We start from the raw sequence: 25,789 nt of genomic DNA on the forward strand, positions 1-25,789 counted from the left end.
TTCTTTGTTTCCCTCTAGCCCTAGCACACATGCGCAGACCTTTGGTGATTGTGCTCATTTGTCGCACCTGTCACAACAAGAAACAACATGGCTACCAAGCCGCGGCTCCGGAGGGCAAAAAGTTATAATAAAGCTGAAGAAGCTGTGGAGGAAGAAAGAAAATTGCGATCCGTCCGGCCTGATAAACCGTAAGTACTGCCAGGATTCCATAGACTTTGAAAAATAGGCCATCGAACTTATAGCTAATTCACAAAACACACATTTTATCAATCACTCCAACGTCTTTCCGTGTACCCAACATGACCTTGACCAGCCTTGACCTGTTTTTACTCAAAAGTTTTTTCTGATTGGATAATCCGCTTATTTACATCATGGTGATTTCACGTGTGTCGTAACAAAAAGCATTCACTTGTCATGTGGAAGTTTACATGGTACGAGCACTAGCCGAGTTGGTATATTATGCTGTGTATTGCTGCAGTGTGCTGAGAATTCTTTCTACGCGAGTTGCACAGATTGAAAGGAAATGGTAGCTGAAACTGAACTGCTCGATGCACAGGAACGAATAGGAGACACTTATGAAAGTGCAAGCAAAGAAAATATTTCTGACAAAGCAAACAATGACTTTTCTGTTCAGTATAGAAATAGAAAGATTGCAAAAGTTGGGGATATAGTTGCACGCAAGGCGCACGATGCAGGGCACAACGGGGAGATTAAATCTAACGTGCTTCATAGAAAATGTCAGGAACATGACGCTGCTGCCGTGAAGAAAGCGATAATTACAGACTATGATAATGAGGTCGAAAGGAAACCGCTGACACCAGGTCTCAAAGAGAAGTTGTTTAGCTGGTGGCATGCACCAGAGTATGTGATGGAACAGGGTGTCAAACGCAAAGATGTGTAAGCAGTCCACTTTATTATTATTTGCATCAAGAATAGATGAAATGTCTAAAACAGCTGTAAATTTTGCCTTCTGTTTCCTGAAGGTGCCAACTGCATTATGCATTAATTTTGAAGTATTAGGTACTAAAAAAGTATCCTGGATACCCATGGAAATGCCCCACAGTCATATTTTTATCTTGCAAATCTCCTTTCTTTCCCAACTCAAACCTCAAAGTAGGTAGAGCCCCTTTAAAAAGTTTATCATAGGAATACTTTATTATAGTTTCTTCTTGCATGGCCCAAACCATAGCCATCCCCCAACCTGAAATGAGAAAAATTGTATGTTACATAATACAGGGCCAAGACATGAAGTTAATTGTTTTGAAACGAGTTTTTTTTTTTTCTAAACTAATTCTATCTGGTTACTTGACAAGAAAAAGGTGCACAGTAAGTATGACTTTAATAGATGAGGATGTCCAAGGACAGAGCATGGTCAGTAGAGCAAAAAGTCATACTAGTACTGTCATGCAATTTTTTTCATTTTTAGTGCTTTATTGTGGCAACCAATAATACTACATGATTTTATCACTACCCATGAGATCAAGTAGCACAACGTAACACTGTTTAGATGAGAGTGCATTGTAGAAGAAAAATTATTTTAAATTCCCGAAGTTACAAAATATTCTAGAGCTATTATTATTGTTACAAAAGCATGCTTTGAATCTTTTTTTATGTCTGAAATTATTGCATGGACTGATGCGTCTTTACAGGAGTAACCTTGCATAACACTGACTACATCACCTTGAACACTACAAATTGTTTGATGTTTACGTGGAGGGATTGAAAGGCTAAATTTATATTAACAAAAATCTGTTAAGAATATTGTCAAAAAGTTAACATTTTGATGGAGGCAAGTTGTATATCTATTTTGACACTCATTTGGAACTGACTTGTATAAAAAAAGTTATAATCTTAAAAGACAAAATATTACTGATTTACTAGTACTAGTAAATAAGCTAATTTTTTTTTGTCAAAAGCAGTTCCAAAGACTGTTGAACTTCCCAATCATAAAATCCCTGGCTTCATGTCTGGTCCATGAGCCTATACCTTGTACTGTACTTCATCTGAATCTTTTAAAGAAGCCAAAAGTGTGACTAGTGAGAAGTGTATTGTGCAGTGATAAGTGAAGTCAGTGTGGGTCTGTTAGGATACTGAGCGTGAAAGTAGCTAGGTTGGGGCAGGTTTTATTGTAAAACCTGGCTTCTTAGGACCTCCCCCTTTCCCTTCGCTTCCAACAGGTGTGCCTTTACCATTTTTAGGCTATGTGCTGCAAGTTATTTGAATATGGGAATCTTGTAAACAGCATCTATCAACTAAAAGCTTGTTTGTACAAAGGTTTATTAAAATCAAGGTAAAATCAAGGGAAAATTACAGACTGCTTTCCGGGAATACATTTTTGAAAATCAGGCAAATCATTTTGCCCCAGTACAGTAAAAAATATAAAAATAATAGAACTTGGAAGCATAACATTTGCATTTCATTTTGCATTTATTTTGTCATATAAATTTGCTGTGAATCGCCAATTCACGAAAAATTATTCTGTGACTTACTTGAAAACTTTTTTTATTTCAGAATACATCATCACACAGACTCCCTATTCAGTACATCTAGTGGGTTTGCCAACTTCAGAGGACTTCTAAATCTGTGCATAGTTCTGCTGGTATGTACATGTGTGTAAATATGTATTGATATGCATACGTATGAATGCATACAACCCCTTCCAGTCTGTGTTTGTCTGTCCTGCCCTCCTTCCTTCTATCCTTCCTTTTTCCTGCAATCAGTTTTCTGCTCTTTATCTTTAATTTTTTTCTTGTCCAGCATCATACTTGCAAAAGCACACATGCACTTAGAAAAAAAATTATTTGTGTCAAAGTGCTTGTGTACCCTTTGTGCAGTAGAACATGTGAAGCATGAACATTATTTTTTTATGACATAATTGACATGTTAACTGGTCATCATCTAGTCAAATGATTGTCCAACATCATTGTGTTTGTAGGATACTGTAGATGTTTCTTTTAGTAACTTACATGTTGTAAATGAAGAATTATTAATTTTTGTGCTTGTCAACGTACAGAAATTTTGTGACAAATTGAAAAAATAAAATAAAAAAAAAATTCAAAGCACAAAAGCTTGAATCCATGAGCATGTGAGTGGGGAACTCCAAAGGACAATGGAGATCAAAATATGATGTAAAAACTTTTTTTTGCTCTTGCAAAAGAAGTGATTACTAGTATTGTTACAGACAATTAAATGTCTTCATGAAAAATAAAATATATATCTGTGAATATTATGGAAATGAAAAGGGATGAGAATTTGATCCCCAGATTAGTTAAGTGAAGGCAAGGCCATAAAAGATGTCCAGACTGCATTACAGTTTCAAGGTTGTCTGAGTGTTATCAAAACCAGACTGTTTAGTTTTAAGCAACCCCTGCACTTGTGAACAAAATGTGCACTTACAATCATTGTACGTGATAGTATCCCATGGTCGTCTTGTCTCGTCTTCACTGATAAGAAGAAATGACCTTCTCTCATGTCCTTGTATGCACTTTTGTTGAGTAAGTTATCAGTAATGTCTATCATTTGACACTGTATAGCATCATTTGTGCTACATTGTCTGCTGGACATTGTTCCAAGGTTGCAGGAATAGAACGATTCATACTTGCTATAATTAGTCAACCTTGCAGCTGTTGCCATTTGAAGTTGATAATTATGAATCAATTATGATGTTGTCAAATTTGAGTTTTGACAAAGTAGCGAACTTGTATGATTTATTTGCTCAAGGCAACAATAAATTTGCTTTTTGGATTTATTTTGTATTAGCTGTTAAAAAAAATATTGTAAAAAAAAAAAAAACTGTGTTGCTTTAATGTACCCTCATTCTATGTTAGTACTCAGCCTTAAGTTATTTTATTCTATGTAACCTTGCTGTAACATGTTTTATAATTTTCCTCCATATTTACTATGTTTTTAGTGGAAATGCTGTTTCCAATTGTTTGACCTGGGAGATATTCCACAGCTGGCATGTATGGTGCACTGTGCATGATCAGTGAATGATTCTGATTGTGGGGCTTTAAAAAACTTTGTTTTCATCAGGTTAAAGTTTTAGTTTTGATGGAAGTTTTGAAAAAAAAAAAGGAGTTTGCACTGAAGGCTTATTTAACTTCAGTATCTGCTGTTTGGATAAAAAATCGAAGTAAATTTTCTGGTTCACTTTATTTTGTTCACAAATGAGTGGTTCCTAAATTGAAGCAGTGTTATTTGTATACCTCAATGGGTCTATTTGTGAATATTCACATTAACAATAGCACATATAATTAAAATCGGTGGTGATTATGCTGTTAAGCATTATGAAATATTGCATTAAATTAACAAAACCTTATTTTGTTCACTGTCATCGTAAGGATTATGGACACAAAATTATATTGCTTACTCACTGTGCTCAATCTTACAAGAATGAATCTACGTACTAAAATATGGATTGAGTTGGAATACCAGCCTGATTAGATCTTTCTTGTAAAAATTTTGCATTTTTTTCTTTAATTTTCTCATGCTGTAGTGGCATTTTTACTGCAGGACTTTGAAGTCACATGTGCCTAAAGTCCTATGCTATTTATTATTTCTCAATGTCCATGCTACCTGTAGCACAGAATAAAAAAAAATTGATGATTATGCTGTTACACAATATGTAAAATTGTAGCAAAATTGTACACTGGCATTGTTATTTTTTGTTTTGTGTCTGTACATTATCAGCTTTTTTTTCCTTTTTTAAATCACAGGACGTTTTGTTTGGTATAAAAGCAGCTCGCTCAGATGTAATAAAACCCTCTTTAAAATCTGTTTGTACACTACAAATGTCACACCTGCTGCCTTTATTCTATTATGACGTGGAATTGAATAGTTTTACCAGTTGCATATAAGTCAGTGTTGAACAAAAAAGAAAATGTGCATGCCATATTTTCACCTGCAGGTAACTGTTGCTGATTTTTTAGACAAAACTTTCAGAAAACAAAGCAGTTACTTGAAGTGAAATGGTCAAACTTCCACAACTGGACTGTTCACCTATTTAAATCACCCCCATCCCCTTCTCTTGTACACATAGCATGCACAGAAATAAGTGTACCTTGTTAGTGCATACAAAACATTAAAAAAGATTAAGGAAGTGCCCATCGTTTCAAAATGAGAAAGCATTTGTCTTTATCATTTCAGCTTGTTGCAGTGTTAGTATGATAAAATTAACTGTGAAAAGTGGGCTTTTATGAAACAGTGAACATTTAGCCTTGGAATTTGCATTTATCTTGGCCTTGGTTGATTTTGTATCTGTTTATTTTCCATCACTGACCACTTGCTGACCTTGGTTGATACAAAATGACTAGGTAATGTAATACATGGATAACTTGTGAAAGACTTTGAGATTATCAACTTTAGATTCCTGTTTGTGAAAGGGTTTTCTTTTTTGTAGTGATGCTGGAGGGAGAGATTGGGGGGGGGGGGATGTATTAATTGTAAAAAATGATAAAAATGCATGAGGGAAGTTGTTTAATTTGATTTGAAATTACATATAATCATTTTCCTGGGTGACACCAGCTTGGATGTTGTTCTGATTAGTGCATTGAGTTAATTCAACAGCACATGCCACATGGTTGATATCAGAGATAAAACCAAGTATCGGAATTCGATTTTCCTAGTGATGAAAAATGTTGCCAACTCACCTGAATAATACCAAATTATAGTGATTTTAGCATAATTTAAGGTAACAGTTTTTCAGAGCAGCCAGTATGTGTTGCTTATATTATGATCAAAGGCAGTGAGGAAAAAAGCTTAGGATATAATGCAAGTCACAGAGCAGCATCTTAGGCCAGCGGTTTATAAATTTACAAAGTTTAAATAAGGGTCATTCCCCAAAAAGTGAGTATTTTAGTCAAATCGATGACACGTGTAGTATTTGCATAATCTTCACTTGCTCCTTTACTTTAGCTGTTTTATACTAAGGTACTCTCCAATATGAAAATAAATTCATTTTTTTTAATGAGCTCTTACTAGATAAAACAGTGATACAAAAATTACCCCAAATGTGTGCATCACTGATGGAAGGCAATAGCATTTTGAGTACTGTTAAATGTTGGCAACTCTACCATGTACAAATAAAAAGGTTCTGCTGGCCAGCAACATTTTTCAGTGCAATGCAATTACTGAGCAGTGGTTTCATAACCAGATATTACCCATTGATAACATACATATATATTGATAACATACATAATGATGTCTACAGCAGGGCAGGCACTTATAGTATGCATAAATTTATCAGATTGAACTCCTGAACAGCAGAGGAAATGACCATTGTAATAAACTGATAAAAAGTTGGGAATGAAGACGGTACATGTGCACTTACAATTTGCACCACTGACCATTTGTGTCCATAGTGGCCAATTAATAATGGCCTGTCCCTCCCATGAAACATTTACTTTTGTGCAAGCATGAATATTTCAAGGATTTTCCTCTTTTGTGCATGTTTAAAGTAATATTTTTGGCTGGGGAGGGTTAGCCCCTTAAAAAGTTATATAAAAAACCTTTGGAATAGCCTTAAAGATGCCCAGTGCAGGATTTCCATGTGAAAAAACTTGTATGTATATCAAAGTTCCATAAGTTGAACAGTATTTTTTCGACTAACCAACATACAAAAAACAAAAAACACAATCATCAGCATGTAGGTTGATGCCAGCTTCATCATTGAGGTCTGCTGACAGCACCTCTGACCCTGGTTGACCCGTGTGACCACCTAGTGTCCACCTAGTGTCCACCCTCCAATTTGCATCATTATCAGCATCAGAGGACTGTATATCATACAATGGTGGTAATTAAGGCTTTCAGGGTTGTCTGTGGCATGTATGATAGATCTCCTGTGTCATGTACGGAGAGTTATAATGTTTGCTGAAAGGCAATGCATGAATGATCACTTTGTTTGACTGTTTATTGTTATTGAATAAGTAGTGGAGTGGCAAAAAATAAATTGTAAATATTGTTTGAAGTTTTTTTGAGTTTGGTAGCTAAGATGTGTGAATAAATGGAGAGATGAATGGAACAAAATTTAATCAATAAATAGTAGACAAATGTAAAATACACAAATTGACATTAGATTAAAATTAAGACAGTTGGTGTTAGCTCATTCATGATTATTTTTATGTAACGTCAAACTTTTATATCTTTACAGGTTTTATCCAATGCAAGAGTTGCCCTTGAAAATATAATCAAGTAAGTGGGTTTCATTTTGTGAAAGCAGAAAATTTCAAAGTATTAGGTGTAATGGTGTGCAGCTGTGATCGATGCTCTGCCTCTTCAGCTGGTATCATTAAATTTTTCTGACACTTTCTTCTGAAGGATAAAAATCAATAGGTCATTTAAGAAGTTAATTGTATAGATATAAAATGTCACACATTTCTCAAAAGTTGCATAATTAATTTATAGACTATTTGTTCTAAGACTTTTGCCTTAAAATCAGATGGTTGAGATAGGCAGGGAATGCATCCCCCGTCCCCAAAACAAGCACACGTAGAAGATAAATAAATAAAAATTGAAACTATTGAGCAATTCAGAGAATTTCTTTACTATTAAGCACTGGTTATTGTCCAACCTAAATATATTTTAAAATGCAATAGTTATCTAAGTTTTTTACTATAGTATGAAGGGCATAGGCAAAGCCAGTGAATGTTGTCTTTTTGTGGTCTAAGTCCTGTCATTTGCCATTACAGATATGGTATATTGGTGGACCCACTGCAAGTGATAGCTCTCTTTCTGAGGGAACCATATAGCTGGCCATGTGTTTTATTGGTTTTATGTAAGTATTCTCTATACACTATCTGTTCACTAAATTACTGGCCAGGGGTATTAATTTGCTTTGTAAAGTTTAAACCAAGTTTGAATTTATTAAAAAAAAAATAATTGCCAGATATGTGGAATTTCAATTTTATCTTAGGTTTTTGCTTAATTTGATATATTTTTTGCAGACACTATAATTTGATATATTTTTTGCAGACACTAATGAACTATGATACATCTTTTACAATAAAATTTGGTATTGCCATTTTGATATTTCTGTTCTTCAGTGGTGAATGTATTCATACAGGTTGCTTTTGCATTGGAAGTGGCTCTCTCAAAGGTAGGTTAGGTATGGGCTTAATCTTCACAAGCCAAGATTAATAGAACTTTACAACATCGCTGAACCTTTAAATTACTCAATGCATGCTGGAGCAACCCAGCCTCTTTCCATTACTGCCAGCAAATCTTATGGCATTTAGACAAATATTTTGGCCAGGTTTTGGAACAATCACCTTGTGAGTGGAGGTAGATGGTTTGCCCTCAGTGCAGCCTATAGCTGGCTCTGACTGTTTGAGTTGTATAACCTCACCATAGAGAAAAATGAAGTATTAAGAGCTTTTTACACTTTTATTTCCTCATTTAGAGATGCTAGAGTTGTCAGTTATCTATGTAGAAAACTAAGGTACTTGTTTTATACTAACACTACCAATAGTAAGTATATTCTCTAAAATATTTGTCATCAGTATGTTAATGGACTTGTTTGTTGTCTCTCTCTTTGCAGAATCTGATACTTGGTATTGTCTTCATGTGGAATTTTTTTCTTTTAATTTCAATAGGAACCAAGTTGAATTTGATTGTTTCTTGCTGAACAATTATATAATGTATGACAACTTTATTTTCAGGGTATAATTTCAGAGAGGCTTGGGGCTATTGTTCATGGCATTAACTTGTTTATTTGCCTTACCTTCCCTGCAGCAGTGATCATCTACTTGCACCCCGTGCCATGTGAGTTAGGAAAGTTTTAAAGATATTTTATTACTTAGGCACCATTACCTAGCCAATTAATTGATGAAAAGAAAAAAGTTATGAATGAGACAAAATTAAAGTTTTCTTATGAAAGTAACTGGGAATTGTTACAACATTGAAGGAAATTTTGGCATTTCTCATTATGGAAATAGAGAGTGGATGTTGAAGAAAATCATATTTCTCACTGTGAAAATAGAAAAAAATTGGCTTCAGCAATATACCTGTTGTTACAGTATTGAAAATTTTCTAATTGTTACACTTTCTAGGTAATGGTGACAAAAAACTAAAGTTTAAATGACAGAAACAAATTCATTATTGTCAGTAAAAAGAGTTTGCATTAAATGATGAGTGTTCAACTATTCGATATTATATTCTTTTATGTATTTTGACCTTTTATATCCAAAAAAATTGATGTAACCATTTTTCATTAACGCGTCTCTTTAATTGCTTTGGTACCAATTACTGACAGTCAATTAGTGACATGTATCTAACTGGAGTTAGTTTGCTTTTCACTTAGTTTATTAGTGTAGCAATGATAACATCATGTATTGATAGATTACACTACTAATATATCAGTGATATGTTTTTCATTATTATCATTATCATTGTCAAGTTTTTATGTGTTCTTTGGTATGGTTTTTTATTTGGATAATAATGTAGATATTTCTTTTCTTTTTTTTTTTTTGTAATTTTTTGTTATGTAAATTGAAAAGTATTCATGAAGATTAGATCGCTACTTTTTAGAGGGTTGTTGATTTCGTCCAGGCTTGGTCTACTGCAGTCACTATATATTCTCTCTATGGTGTTTATTGAGTAATAATCGATTTAAAAATCACCATCAGCATAGAGTGAGTTGAGAGTGCTGACAGCTTCAGGTGTGAACACCTAAAGATAAAATCTAGTTCAAATGATCAAAAGTATTTGAATAGATTTAATATCTAATCTTCATGAATATTTTTGTAGAACTGCTTGCAGATCCAGTTAAATTGATTTATTTTCTCATTTATGTTATGTGTTGTAGTTTTCTCAGCAAACACTCTGGCCGCCTATACCTTGGTCTTTCTCAAGCTTATATCATACTGTCTAACAAACAAGTGGTGTCGAAAAGACAGAGAAGTACGAGCACAATCTAGATACCGTCTCCAGCGAGGGCGATCTGTCTCTTATCATGCTGCAGGTATTACTCGTGGTTAGAAGCTGATGTGCATACTTATAAGCATGCGCTAATAATCTCTTCCCTAATCATCAGTAGATAACCTATGCAACACATCGGTGTAAGCCTTTTAACCTAGCTTTCCAGCAATGGTTTTTGCTTTTTTTACTGCCCCTAGAATTTGCTTCCTTACTTCTAAGGTTGGTATCGCTGTCAAACTTTGGAAATCATCACCTGATTGTATCCTTACTTGCTTTCTAGGTTGCATTTTGCTTGATAGCTTTTTTTTCCATGGAGCTAAGAACTGATGATGTTATTGCTAGACTTGGGTACTGCTTTCTGCCATTTTTAAATTTCAGCCAAATGCTAGCTCACAGATCCCTTATGATGGTGATTACAGTCATTCATGAAAACCAATCATTAACAGACCTCTTATTTGTGATTTAGTTTTCAGTGCAAATACACTGGCCATATACACTGTAGTGTTTCTAAAGCTGATCTCATATTCAAATACAAATAAATGGTGTAGAGAGTCTGAAACAAACAACTCTATTCAGCCACGAACAAGATCACTTTCCCATTCAGATGAACAGTTGGGTAGGTATGAAGATTTATAAGATGGTTCTTGCAAGGAAATGCCTTTTTTCCCCTCTGTATTTCATACTTTTTATATTGTCTTTGCTTTACCATTGCTATTTGATTTTTCCAGTGATAAAACACATCCACAAAATTTTTTTAAATGCTCTTTTATCATAAACTTACATGACAAAAATAGCTATAATTAGATTGTTAATGGTTCCTTGAATTTTATATTACAGTTGGAGATAACCTTCTCCCATTCAATTACATTATTAAATAACTTGTTAGATATACATTTAGAATAATTATTCTTAAAAGAAGTAAGCACTTACAGTGTCAGATATTTGATAAATTAGAAGTCACATTTGGACCTGTCATGTTTTAAATTTTTGAATCAGGATCTTAAATTTATCTCATTCTCTACTTGCTGTAGTAAGGATGAAAATGTGAATGTATATTACCTTTTTTGTAGTGAGTTGAAACTTTAGTAAATGAAACATAATTCAATTTTTTTTCGTTTTCCCAGAACAAGTGGCCAATGGAAAACCAGAGACCACATTTGTGGTATATCCAAACAATTTGAATCAAGCAGGTAATTGGCAAAGAAATATTTGACTACATTATGACTCTTGTTTTAGTTCTTAAACAAACTTTTATTTTTAACTGATTTAGAAGTCTGTAGTATTAGACTATATGCGTTTCCCTTGAAAAGAAGAAAATGTTGAAATACAATATATTTATAGCAAGTAAGTGTTAAACAGGTGATGACTCTGAATGTGTCACATCTTTAAATTCTGCACTTTGTGATATCACTTTTGTTTTATTGTAAATTTATCCTTGTCTACCCATTTAAAGGCATATGTTTTTTCAATGTCAAGACATAGGCCACATTCAGAACAGTGGACTTAACAGTCTGAGGGTCAAATATGGCAGACCCACTTGAATACTTCCTGACGGGGAATCCATTCAGTGTCTTTTAGCAGATAAGATGGCAAGCTTTTTAGTGGGTCACCATATTTGACCTGCAGACTAGTTAGTCCACTGTTCGGAATGCAGCCATTCTTCAAAGATTTATTTGTTATAAATCTGTTTCAGATATATACTACTTCATGTTCGCACCAACTTTGTGTTATGAGCTCAACTTTCCCAGGTCAGCCAGGATTAGGAAAAGGTTTCTGCTTAAGAGAGGTTTGGAGATGGTACGCTATTTAATTATTTTGTTCATTAAATTGGCAATATATATCCTGGTGTGTCATGAGCTAGCAGTTGCATTATGAACCCCATTGGGCAGATAGCAATTGCCTGTCTGTAGTCACCATAGGTGTCTCCATTGTCAAACTTACAGGAATGATGCATAAGACTAAGACCCCATTCCCAGAGATTAGATCGATCCAAACTAGATCAACCTAACTATCTGGGGGTTCACGCTAAATAGCTGTCAGCCGAGTGGGCACGAAAGTTAATTACCCCCTTACAGCTTGTAGTAGGCGGGACGGACATTTAAGCCGGATTATCTGACAGTAATCTAGTGAGACTCCCCACGGGGATATATCGATCTAAATGTCTGGGAATACGCCCTAAAATACTGCTCATTATTATGTTCTAAGACCATTCTAGTTGGACTATTTAAATTTCGTTTTTTTCTCAATAACTGGCATTTTTCAATTGTAATTTTAAATTCTCATGGGTTGAAGCCCTGTGCCAGATGGATTTTTGTATGTCCACAGTAATTGAAAAACAGTATAAATGGTAGTGATCATATGCTACTAAGCATATTGCGTAAAACTGAGAAAAACATTTTTTTGCGCTTTCATTATTAACTGGTTAACGTTCATCACTTAAAGACAGTTTTAAATTAATTGGTTCTATCTGTTTTGTTAGTTATGCATCTATACCTTTGTCAGCTTTGTTGTATTGTTATCTTATGTCTTCAGTTTTATTATTTATTATTCTTGATAAATTACATGTTGAAGTGGTAGAAATGGAAGTGAACAGATTTTTAACTTAAATCATTACAAATTGTGCTAGCACATGTTTAGGGTGTACCCTGTAATGATGATACTTCATAACAGTTTTCATTTTAAGGATAAATATGCCCTTTGAGATTTTAGGCAGCAAATCAGGTGCTTTTTTTTTTAATTTAAAATTGCACCTGTTAGTCTTTCTCATGACATGTAAAATTTGCTCTTCAAAGTAGCTGTCTGACTTAAACATAATATTTGCAGGAAGTTACTCGCTGCTTTACTTTTACTTTTCAGTTATTCTTAGTCCAGATTATGGGAGGGCTGGTACAGCAGGTAATTTCTTTATGAAAGTTTATTATCAACATTTGATGTTGTCTAAGTTTATTGTGACAGGATTGTGAAATATAAGATGAAAAATTATAATATATTTTTATTTATATTAATTTATTGTTATTGTACCACCAGCGTTAGCGCTGGCGGTACACATGGTTTTAGTCCCGTCCGGTCCGTTCCGCCGGCTCCTGCGGCTCCGCCGGCTCCGTGGCCATGTTACCGTTACCGCTTCTCCTCCTAGACGGTAAGGGCCCCCATACCCATCTCTTGGATTTAGGTCACCTATAATCTCAACTCGTTCCACGTAAAATTTGGGCTTTGTCGGTATTGGGGTCTAGGTGTGGCACTCATTGCAATGCACCCTTGTCCAAAAATGGCAAAATTAAATGCTAATTATCTACCCTACATAAGGAATTATGGGAAAAATTTCTACAGACGGCTTTCCAAAAGTCATATGTGTAGATTTCAAATATGCCCTTGGATTTGACCTTTGACCTTTATTTCAAGGTCAAACGGGCAAAAATTTTCAAAAAAATGAATTTTTTTTACGAAAATAAATTTATTTGCGCTGTTATTCAGACACCACACAGACTTAACCAATAATATTATTGGAAAATGTTACCCTTCAGGTCATCTTTCATCTGTGTGAATTTGGGGTCAATCGGTGCATTTTCACGGGTGTAGCGGCCATAAGATACCGAAACTGAAAACTGTCTCTAATTCGGGAACCGTTAATGCTAGAGACCCATTCTTTTTTGCATTTTGTAGAGCATGTAAAGCCCAACACTGGAAGTGGTCTCCTTTTTTTGTATTCCATACGGTTTTCGAGTTACGCTGTATCAAAAAGTACATATTGGTGGTGAAAGCAAAATGTGCAGTACGGTAATGGATAATAAATTTTGAACTCTGGAAAAATAAAACATAAGGCTTGGCAAAGCAGACAACTTGTGGTCAAAAATGACATTATTTCATCAAATTTGAACTTCTGGAACTTCAGAGCACCTCCCATTTCAAGAATTTTGACCAAAATGACCTTTTTTTTATTTTAATTAATTTTTTCTGTAGGAAATTTATGGCACATTAAAGTAACTCTGAAATTATAACATTTAGTCCCTTATATCTCCAAAACTGGCAGAGATAGGTCCATAGTTACTATTGAAGTTGAATAGGAAGTCATATACTGGCAATCTTACTGTGACCTTGAAATTGACCTTTGACCTACTTTTCACCATAAATTGAACTTTGCAAATTTTGCTTCCCTTTTATCTCCAAAACTGGCAGAGATAGGTCCATAGTTACTATTGAAGATGAATATGAAGTCATATACTGGCAATCTAAATGTGACCTTGAAATTGACCTTTGACCTACTTTTCACCATGAACTGAACTTTGGAAAGTTTGCTTCCCTTTTATCTCCAAAACTAGCAGAGATAGGTCCATAGTTACTATTGAAGTTGAATAGGAAGTCATATACTGGCAATCTAAATGTGACCTTAAAATTGACCTTTGACCTACTTTTCACCATGAACTGAACTCTGCTAATTTCTTTCTCTTTTAACTCCAAACCTGGCAGAGATAGGTCCATAGTTACTATTGAAGTTGAATAGGAAGTCATATATTGGCAATCTAAATGTGACCTTGAAATTGACCTTTGACCTACTTTTTATCATGAATTGAACTTTGCAAATTTTGGTTCCCTTTTATCTCCAAAACTGGCAGAGATAGGTCCATAGTTACTATTGAACTTGAATAGGAAGTCATATAATGGCAATCTTAATGTGACCTTGAAATTGACCTTTGACCTACTTTTCATCATGAGCTGAACTTTGCAAATTTTGCTTCTCTTTTATCTCCAAAGTTACGCTGTATCAAAAAGTACATTTTGGTGGTTAAAGCAAAATGTGCAGTACGGTAATGGATAATAAATTTTGAACTCCGGAAAAATAAAACATAAGGCTTGGCAAAGCAGGCAACTTGTGGTCGAAAATGACATTATTTCATCAAATTTGAACATCTGGAACTTCAGAGCACCTCCCATTTCAAGAATTTTGACCAAAATGACCTTTTTTTTTATTTTAATTAATTTTTTCCGTAGGAAATTTATGGCACATTATGGTAACTCCAAAATTATAACATTTAGTCCCTTATATCTCCAAAACTGGCAGAGATAAGTCCATAGTTACTATTGAAGTTGAATAGGAAGTCATGTACTGGCAATCTTACTGTGACCTTGAAATTGACCTTTGACCTACTTTTCACCATGAACTGAACTTTGCAAATTTTGCCTCCCTTTTATCTCCAAAACTGGCAGAGATAGGTCCATAGTTTCTATTGAACTTGAATATGAAGTCATATACTGGCAATTTAAATGTGACCTTGAAATTGACCTTTGACCTACTTTTCACCATGAACTAAACTTTGCAAATTTTGCTTCCCTTTTATCTCCAAAAGTAGCAGAGATAGGTCCATAGTTACTATTGAACTTGAATAGGAAGTCATATACTGGCAATCTAAGTGTGACCTTGAAATTGACCTTTGACCTACTTTTCACCATGAACTGAACTCTGCTAATTTCTTTCTCTTTTAACTCCAAACCTGGCAGAGATAGGTCCATAGTTACTATTGAAGTTGAATAGGAAGTCATATACTGGCAATTTACTGTGACCTTGAAATTGACCTTTGACCTACCTTACGATGAACTTAACTTTGATTGTACCATTTTAAGTTATATATATTTTTTGCGTATTTTGAAAATTCTTGTTGATTGCATTTTTATAGCTTGTCAAGCATAAAACTGGTGGCTGTGTCCCTTATTTTGTGTATGTGGGGGTCTATACAAATGCGCTTGCTCCAGCTGGTGGTACAATATTCGGAGGCGGTATCGCCTCTCTGATCCTCTAGTTCTGAATATGATTTTCAGATTTGAGCATTAGTTAATATGCAGTATTACAGTTATGTTATGGATTTTTTTTCAACATTACACATATGTGATCATCTTCATACATTTTTTCAGTGGATGATACCCACAGTGAGAAATTCCATGCAGCCTTTCCACCACTCTAAGTGGTCCAGAATACTGGAGAGACTGCTGAAATTAGCAGTAAGTGTTAGGATGCAATATAGTTATTGTTTTATTTTCTAATTGTACATATGAAAGGTATTTCCTATATAAACAATTAAAGAAAAAAAAAAGATGAAACTTTAATTATGTCTTTTTTTATGACTTTTTAAAAAAAATCTTAAGGTATTGCCCTTTATGTGCCACACTGTTTATTCATTACATGAGTTCATTCATTACAAGCAAGGAACTGTTTGGCTAACACAGTGTAACTGCATGGAAATGCCTTCTTTACTACTTGGAAGTGATGGTTTTTTGTAGACTTCTTATTTTCATTTGCTGTGCTCCTAAAAGTTCTGTTTTGCTTTAAATCATTTCCTCAATACTTAACAACAAATTTTTTCACTTATCTTAAAGACTTCCTTTAAGGCTGCAGGCTTGTATGAAAAGTTCTTGGTCCAGATTAATTTGTATTTGTCATATGTTACTTAATAATTGGAATGATTGGAAACCTGCTTCCAAGTCATTTCTTATATTTAGAAATTATTGTCGTTATTCAGACAAACCTTGAAGTCATACCAATATTAGGTTTTGTTTGACCAGCAGAGATACTGCTGATCAATTACCCGAACACTGCTTTTAAAAGGGAAAAATCTATTTTATTTTTACATGTCAAAAATGCATTTTGCATTGGTCAAAATTTTGAAATTATACTGTTAAATTTAGCTTGGCATTGGGATTAAGGAAGAGTTTAATACCTTAAGACTGTGGTAAAAAAAAATCAGAAAAATGTATTGTAGTCTCATTGTGGGAGAATTTTCCCAAAACCATAGTCTGAAATTCATTAAGTCTTAGGTGGTCATATTTTGGGGAAATTTTTCTGAAAATAAGACAGTCATGGCCACTGACATTTTGGGGGAAATCCTGAAGACTGGGATCTAAAATTCAGAAAATCTTGAGTAGTCATATTTTGGGGGGATTCCCCAGAACTCTTTATCTCAGTATTAAATAGAAATCAACTCACTCTCTTGGGAAAGTTCTCTAAAGCTACAGTCTTAAATTTGAAAAGTATTAAGTAGTTACATGTTGGAGAAAATTCATCAAATCTACGGCCTGGAATAACATAAGACAATCATGCTTGGGCAATTTCCCCAAACCTTCTGTCAAAAATTCTGAAAATGTTTAATGACTGTAGTTACTTCTAAAGACCCCCCCCCTTTTTTTGTGCTGGGAAAAGGTCCACTCTAAATAAAATAAGGCTTCTTGACAAAAGGTCTACATTTTCAGAAAAAGAACCCCCCTTTTTGCAACTGCTGGCTACAGGCCTGCACGTGGTTAACAACTATGACACAGTAAGTAAAATATTAGAAGCTATCTCATATTGAGAATACATAAAACATTTGAACTTAATTTTGAGAAATGAAAGAAAAAAAAACTCTGTATTGTTCAAGATAGAGCAAAATTACAAATCCTATTAACAAGACTTAGAATCATCAGTCACAGATTGCCTGGACAAAGAAAACCAACACCAGTTAAAAACAAAAATTTTGTCGGGGGTAAATTTATTTCAGTTATAATACATATTCATGCTATAAAACTATTCTTATACCATAATTTGGAAATTTATTTAAAATGTAATTGGTCTGAAATTTCTATAATATCTGTATTGTGTTTGGGGAATTTTCCCTAAATTGTTATCTGGTAATGATTTTTTCATTTTGAGGAAATATCCCAAAATGTGACTGCTGAAAGTTTTCAGATTTAAGACATTCTGTTTGGGGAATTTTCCTCAAATGTCAACACACCACTGATTTTAAGGCATAAATTTTGAGAAAATTTCCCCAAAATGTATGTTGTAGGGAATTCTGATTTTGAAACCGAAATATTGGTGAATTTTCTCCAATATATCAGTTGGTCACGATTTTTATTATCATCATTGTCTTATGGAAGTGTAGGAGAGCATATCCAACACACACACACACACACACACACACACACACACACTAGTATATATATATTGGTAAAACAGTGTTCATATTTTTCAGATTCCAAACCACCTGATCTGGCTGATGTTCTTCTACTGGTTTTTCCACTCCTGTCTTAATGTGGTGGCAGAACTACTGAGATTTGGTGACAGGGAATTTTATAGGGATTGGTGGTAAGATCACATTCAGCTGACAGTGACAAGAATTTTTTCAATAAGGCCACACTTTTTTATTTTTATGGATGACATCCTCTGGGTACCCCAAAATCGGTGCGAGAGGGCGAAAAAAAAAAAAAAAAACTGTCCAAAAAAAAAAAAAAAAAAAAAATACTGCTTAAGTAAAGGAATGCTGTCAGTACACAGCTGGAAACAAATTTTACCACAGAAACACGTATCAAACTAACAATATATCTTTATCCATACTCTCAAAATATTAAAGCATTGTGAATACTTCGTAGAAATGTAAAAAAAAAAAAAAAAGTCATGATTAGATATAGCCTACTTCATATTACCAAATCTATTTAAAGACAGTCTCAGCGCGTTAAACCCTTAAAATAGCACGAAAATGAATTTTCCTGGAAAACTCACCAATTTCCCCATAATGACCAAGGTATATCCTATCCAAAACCGTTCAGAAAATAAAGCTACCTAATACCGTTTTTAAGTTCCATTAAATAATAAAAGACGACTCGTCTTAAATACTCAGCTACCACCTCACAGTACGGCTTCAGAACGCGCAATTTCTCGCTAAGTCTCGCGGTTTACTATGAATGAAGTACTACGGCTGAGACCCGGATGTTACTATTTGGCGCCAAAACAGCAAACATGGCTCAGACGCGCGTCAAGTCTGAACAGGAGAGCGACAAAAGGGGGCAAAAGAAAATAGCCACTCCAGTTCGAAAGATACGAAAGAAAATTAGAGACAGACGAAGAAGCACTCAGACTGTGTATGTTGGGAGGGAGGTGGGGCGGTGGAGGACACTTAAAGCTGAGTTAGGACTCACATACGAGGCAATGGCGAAACTACTCCTCGACACGTGAGTATGCGCTTCACAGGTCTCAAGTGTGTCTGATTATCATATTATCCTGTTCACAATAAATGACAATATTTGTGCTCATACAAAGTTGGTTACGTGTATAAGAGTGTTTTGGGCTTTACGTTTTCTGTTTTTGATCGGTACATGTACCGAAAAGATGGACAGGCGGCACTTACATGTCTGACAAGTTTCGCTGTGTAGTCGTGACGTCTATCTCATTCTGACTGAAGCCTGCTGTGATTGGTCGTAAACGTGGGAAAATCGAGGTCGTGACCTTGAGCCGGAAGTACTTCTGGCTGTGCTCCGAAATCATGATAAATAGTTTTCGTTTTCTAATTCTTTATTCTAGTTGTCTTAACAGGACTTTTGTGACCCAGACTTATTCATATAATAATAAACAATCTCCCAAAACACAAATCTGATCAAAGTTTTACATAGAACCTGCTTCTATACATTAATCTAACCCACTGAGTTGTCCTTTAAGGTTATTTCATGCATTTAGTTGGTATAGCTATCAATAAAACAAATATCAATCAAACAGCTTGTCTTTATTTGTATTCTCATAATATTAAAGCATTTTGAACACTTCACAGAAATATTTAAAAAATGATGCAAAGATATGCTTAATACTACCAAATCTATTAAAGGTCATTTCGGACGATGCCATTTTGTCTACTTCGACTCACACGAAGCAGCCAAACTGTCAGGTGGCCTGTCCGACCTTCAGCCCACCAAATACCTCAACGCCCTTGTCGACCCTTTTTTCAATACAGAAAACCTGGTATTAATGTGCTGCTTTGTACAGAATGTCACAGAAATTTTTCCGGCGATAATCGCTGGCCGCCGCCAGCCTTTCGCACAACTGTAAAAATGTGATATCTCCATGCCCAATATCAATGGCATACCAATCCAAAATGACGGCGCCCGTTCTCTTTGTCTTTTATTGTTGTGTAATTTGAAAGTAATCCTAGAGATGAATTTGACGGCAAAGCGGCCACATTTCCACGTGGCGATAATAGGCATGCGCAGAAAGCTCATTTACCGACTTCGTTGGGGGCTTGGGGGGGATTTTTTTTTTTTTTTTCTTTTGAGAACGGGCGAAAATCGGTGCGCGCGCAGGATGTCATCCATAAAAATAAAAAAGTGTGGCCTAATACACTAATATTTAGCTACAAGGCTCCCCTGTACTTATTGAATGTTGACGGATTTTTTTCAGGTTGCAATCATGATAGGTGTATCTGTAATATAATTTTTTTTTGTAAGTTCTTTGGCACTCCCTCTACCCAGTTTATTAACTTCACTGATTTTACTCTGGTCAGATTTGGTCTATACATTTTTATGCTTACTTTTTACAGGAATTCAGAAAGTGTGAATGAATTTTGGAAGAACTGGAATGTCCCAGTGCATCGGTGGGCCACAAGGTGGTGACTTAACTCCATTATTTTTTTCAAATCAATTCACAATTTAATGAAAACTACAACAACTTGACTGACAAAATGAAAAAAAAAAAAAAAACATTTTCAATAATATAAATACTTAAACATTATTTTATTATATTAATAAACTTTTTATGTACAGACACAGATGTGTCTGTACATATAGCCGTCATCTGCGTCTGTCGTCACCGTCGCTGTCGCCGTGCACTTTTACCGATAACACGATAAGTGGAAAACTGTTTTTTCTTTTGGCTTGAAACTTACAGAACTGAAGAATATTCGTAATACGCAGGTCAAGTTCGAAAATCAGCATGATCGGGTCACTAATAGGGAATTTATGCTGTTTTTTCACTTTTTTCAGCATATATGCAGCACCGATAACACGATAAGTGGAAAACCATTTTACCTTTTGGCTTGAAACTCACAGAACTGATGAATATTCATAATACGCAGGTCAAGTTCGAAAATCAGCATGATCGGGTCACTTATAGGGAATTTATGCTGTTTTTTCACTTTTTTCAGCATATATGCAGCACCGATAACACGATAAGTGGAAAACAATTTTACCTTTTGGCTTGAAACTTACAGAACTGATGTATATTCATAATACGCAGGTCAAGTTCGAAAATCGGCATGATTGGGTCATTTTTAGGGAAGTTATGCTGTTTTTCACTTTTTTCAGCATGTATGCAACACCTTTGTGCTATATGATGGTACTGTATGGATGTCAGTCTATAAAATTGTCCCTTGGGTGATCACTAATTAAATTAAGGTCTATAAAGTCACTTGCCTACTCATTAATTTTCAATTGGCCATTAAATGAGATTACATAAAAGACTCCTTGAGATTTCCCTGTAAAGTCCCATAGGTTTAGCTCTCTTAACTGTGTCACAAAATTAGGATTTGGTGATAATTGTGCAGATAAATGGTGTTTAACATTGCAAATAAATTTACAACAAAAAGAATGTGTTATGCCAACATGCTATAGATGAATAACAGTGCTTTATTTTTCTCAAACTTGGTGGGGTTATTAATATCAAGTTAATACAGCTACTAGTAGATTAAAAGTTTGAATAGCAGCTTTATTGGAATTTTTTACGTTTTATTTAAAATTTTTTCAAATTATTTTTTAAACACTAGTATCTTCAAGATGTGATTTTTTACTCCCATCCACCAGAAGTGCTGTGCATTTTCTGTATTTTTGTATATAATTGTTATTTCTTCAGATTTAATTCTTAGGCATGTTAACAGTCTCATTATGGAACTAATAAGATATGTAAAAGTGTTGTTTTGACATTTTCTGCTTCTTAACAATATTGTTAGTTGATTATATAAAAATGATGGTAAACCTGTTATAATATTGTGCATTGTGTAATAAAGTATCATAAATGGAAAGGAACTCATCATTGCAGTTTGTCAGATTTAATCATTCACTATGTTCAGCATCTGCAAATGGAGCAAATTGGACATTGAAAATTGTTCTATTGATATTTTTCCTATGTCAACAATTTTCCTAGTTGAACATTTAAAAATGACAGTTTATTGATCATTTTGTTTTAAAAAAGGTGTTGAAAATGGAAAGAAAATCATTTCAGTACAGTTATCTCTTGTTTACATTTTGGCATTTTGAAAGTGTGACTCTGAACTTCCAAGGCCTTGAAGACCTTCCCAAATCACATTTTCTGAATATTCATGATACTTTTATTTTTTTATAAAAAATTTGATGGTCATTATGCTGTTAAGTATTGAGTTTTATTGCATGAAAGTTGAAGAAAACCCTATTTTGGACACTGCTGCCAGGATAGCGATTAAGGGAAAACCATGTTACTTACGATACTGAAGTTACTGGAAGTTTCATAAGACAGAAGTGCAGCTTGTGTTTGAAAACCAGTGTGATTGTTTTCTGTTTTGGAAGCAATGCAGTTTTATAGAGTGCTATACTGGCATTTTCAAGTTGTGACTTATCACTCCCATCTGCCAGGAGCCCTGTACTCTTACTTTGTAACATTTTCTGTATTTTGTTAAGTTACAAGAATGATTCTTAGGATTGACATACAGCAAAAAAAAAAAAAATTAATAATAATATTAATATATATATATATATATATATATATATATATATATATATATATATATATATATATATATTTTAATGAGTTTAAGCAATTTTTTTTTTGTGTGTAATTTTCACTGTACCTCATTCTGGCATTTCGAAAGTTTAACTCTTCTCAGCCTGACACCTTAGGGACTATTTCCAGACCCTATCACGCTAACTGTGGATCGATCTATCTCCATGGGAATTCTCGCTAAATTGCAATCAATGTAAGTGGCTTAGTTGTCTGTCACGCCTACTGAAACTGGCATGCCAGAATCCTGAGACTCAAACTGAAAGCAATTTAGTGAGAAACCCCTTGGAGTTGGATTGATCCTGTTAGATTGATCTAGGTATGGGAACTTAGTCTAATGCTTGATACACATTTTACTTTCATCCTAATCCAATGTTATGCAGAATAAGAATTTGATGTTGGCTATGCAGTTACAGTAAGCATAATACATTAGTTCATCAGAATTGACAGTATCCTATTTCCTGCGTTTTTATTTTCTGGTTTTTGTCTGTACATTTGACAGCTTTGCTGCCTTGTTTATGTTACAATTAAGATATGTTATTTTGAAGAGAATCATGTTCAATTTTGAGAGATATATTTTGAAATATATTCTCAATGGAATCTTTTCCCTTGCAGACATCTGTACAAACCCATGGTCAGCAGGGGCTTCAACAAACTTTACGCTTCAATTGTTGTGTTTCTTGTGTCAGCATTTTTCCATGAGGTAAGCAAAGGCGCGTACATATGAAAACATCAGAATTTATTTGGATTGCACATGACAAGTCTCTGTACATCTAAAATGCATGATTAATGATACACCTTTCAATTTGAGCTAGACCAGTTTGAAAGCAATGTTTGAAGAGCAGAAACCAATAAGTAAATTTTTTTACATCAGAATGAATCCATCTTAAAGATAACCCATGCTTATTGGTTTTGAATTGTAAGTTATAATAATTGTTCTCATTGCAGTATATGGATATAGACTATGTATATATTTCTAATGTGTTTATTGTCTTGACCTCCAGTACTTGGTCAGTGTGCCCCTGAAGATGTTCCGTGTCTGGGCTTTTATGGCTATGGCTGGACAGGTAAAGACAATGGGCAGAGCACAGAACTAGGAACATATTTTTAACAGCAGTATTTTATTAATTTTTAACATTAACAAAAAAAAAAAAAAAAAAAAAAAAAAAAACACTTACACTTGAAATGATTAGACAAAATCTTTAATGACAATGACCCTTTTAAATATAATAGTTTCTCTGTTCACTATTATCCATTAAATGTAATTTATCATTTCCAGATTCCATTTGCACTTTTTGTCTCCAAGTTCTTACATGGCCAGTATGGCAACATGGCGGTGTGGGTATCCCTCATCATTGGACAGCCACTGGCCATTCTCATGTACTTCCACGACTACTTTGTGATGCGGAACACGGACATCCCTGGAGTCACCAATCCTATTACACAGTAGTGGCTACCTCAACACTTGCCCTTGCAGACTTAAGAGATTAAGATTGAAGAATTGCATTAGGGGTGGTAAAATATTTAATAGTATTATTAGAAAGGACAGAAGTTAACAATAAAAAAACTATTTTTAGGAGAATGGATTATGGAAAAGTGATTAATTGTTTAATGTACCATTGGTTTGGGGGAAAATGAACAGTACTGATTAAAATGGTTTACATGTAGGAAGGAATTGAAAAGATTTAAGTTTGTTCTGACACATTTTGATCACTGAAATAGCCCAGGTAATGGTTGTAAGGGTTTTTAAAAGATTATATTTCTGTGGAAAGCTATTAAGACAAATGTCTGTATTAAGAAAGGGTGCACCTGTACTAAATTGTATAAAAAAACTAGATTTTACTGTGAAATTAAATTGTTAATTAAATGATTATATTATTACATGACATAGATTGTTTGCTCATTTATCATTGCACATATATATTGTTGCAATTGACTGAAACGTGAGAACTGTCTTTAAAAAGAATAATGGGGTTTGTTTTTCTGAACAAATGCATACATGTTTGATAAATGATATATTGGGGATGGGAGGGGGAATCCATAAGAAAGGTCAGCACTCGTAGCTTCATGGCAACAAATGGTAACCAATTTTTAAAGATTGTTTTTATCAAAAATGATGTACAAAAGGTATTTATTATGGACAGACACAATGTGACTGAACATATAGCCATCGCCTGCATTTGTTTTTGCTGTTGGCTTGGCCTTGGACTTTCTTCAATTTTTGCTTGAAAACACTGCTAGTTATTCTTTAACTTAAAGGAAGGAATGATTGATAGGACAATATACAGCTCATGATAAGTTTGAATGCCAGCCTGATTTTACTATTATGATTTCTTTTCTTTGTTTTTTTTTTTGTGTTGTTTTCCTTCTTTTTTTCTTGTTTTTATGTGGCTTTGAATTTTCATGGGTCTGAAACCCTGTGCTGGTAATATTTTCTGAAAGTCTGCTGTAACAGAAGCAATAATTTCACATTTGTTGTGATTGTGCTCGTAAGAATTAAGTAATATTTCATCAAAGTTGTTGAAGACGTGTTTTGTGAACAACCATTGCTTTAAAAATTGGTTGTTCATATTAAGTCTGTTTCAGTGACATTGCTTCTAAGAGCTGCCTCATTTTTGTGTCTGTCAATTTGACGGCAATGCTGCCTCTTTATTTGTATGTATATTTGTATGTATGATTAAAATTTATAAGAAATGCTTACAAGTATCATGTTTAGGGATAAACTACTTTAGATCCATGTGTATCCTAAAGTTTTCAATTTAAAGATGTTAAATAATGATAAAAAGTGTTTATTTGCTGTAGCAAAGTATGTCATTTTAATGCTATAATATAGATAATGGTTATAATGTTTAAATTAACTACAACCATGAAATGTTTTGTATATTTAGTTTAAATCCGTAATGATATTTTCAATCATGCACAATATTTAGTAGTAAGATGAAATTTTTTTGTAATAGACTGTCTTGTATTGGATATGGTGTTATGTTCAGTGTGATTTTCTGTCTTATTATGCTTCCAATACAATTAATGTTTCTACTTCATGTATGTTCAATTGAATCTAAAAGCAGTATTTTATCAGCTCAGTCAACTGTTGTGAGTTTACAGCAGATCAGTAAAGAATTGTGGTAGCAGCCAGCAAAGTTGTACATCTTAAGATTAGTGAACAACGGTTTTGTGGATTATAGTATGACAGATTTGTTACCTGCCCGTATATGTAGGGCATGAATCAGTTCTAGAGAACATCCTATTAATAGCTCATATTCTAAATTTCATCTGTCTAGAATTCAGCCAACTAAAACATAACTTGGATTCTAGCCTAATAAATCTTTTTTTTCCAAGTAA

The 25,789-nt window shown here is 34.2% G+C and overlaps 1 protein-coding gene across 4 annotated transcripts; it reads left to right on the top strand.

Annotated features, from left to right (window-relative positions):
* On the top strand, positions 1-25,789 carry LOC106165236 (diacylglycerol O-acyltransferase 1). 4 transcript variants are annotated; one of them, XM_087010971.1, is made up of 17 exons: positions 1-188; positions 2,512-2,599; positions 7,148-7,188; positions 7,686-7,771; positions 8,040-8,092; positions 8,655-8,757; positions 9,800-9,955; positions 10,379-10,528; positions 11,037-11,102; positions 11,606-11,709; positions 12,769-12,807; positions 15,820-15,906; positions 17,910-18,022; positions 20,241-20,306; positions 23,063-23,150; positions 23,452-23,514; positions 23,727-25,789. In XM_087010971.1, exons 1-17 carry the CDS (start codon positions 88-90, stop codon positions 23,895-23,897), a joined length of 1,575 nt encoding a protein of 524 aa, XP_086867097.1. In that variant the 5' UTR covers positions 1-87; the 3' UTR covers positions 23,898-25,789. The 4 variants fall into 4 exon arrangements, with proteins under 4 accessions (XP_086867097.1, XP_086867095.1, XP_086867094.1 ...); XM_087010968.1 differs by lacking the exon at positions 1-188 and adding an exon at positions 226-897; XM_087010969.1 differs by lacking the exons at positions 1-188; positions 10,379-10,528 and adding an exon at positions 222-897.

The sequence above is a fragment of the Lingula anatina genome, chromosome 4, assembly GCF_051362555.1.
Source record: "Lingula anatina isolate TDL-2025a chromosome 4, LinAna3.0, whole genome shotgun sequence".
Taxonomy (NCBI): Eukaryota; Metazoa; Brachiopoda; class Lingulata; order Lingulida; family Lingulidae; genus Lingula; species Lingula anatina.

Excerpts from the sequence above, each read along its gene's own strand:
- LOC106165236 (XM_087010968.1), top strand. The coding sequence starts at position 524 with ATGGTAGCTGAAACTGAACTGCTCGATGCACAGGAACGAATAGGAGAC. Across the intron at positions 12,808-15,819 it reads TGGGAGGGCTGGTACAGCAG|TGGATGATACCCACAGTGAG; the intron begins GTAATTTCTTTA and ends ACATTTTTTCAG. Across the intron at positions 23,515-23,726 it reads TTATGGCTATGGCTGGACAG|ATTCCATTTGCACTTTTTGT; the intron begins GTAAAGACAATG and ends TATCATTTCCAG.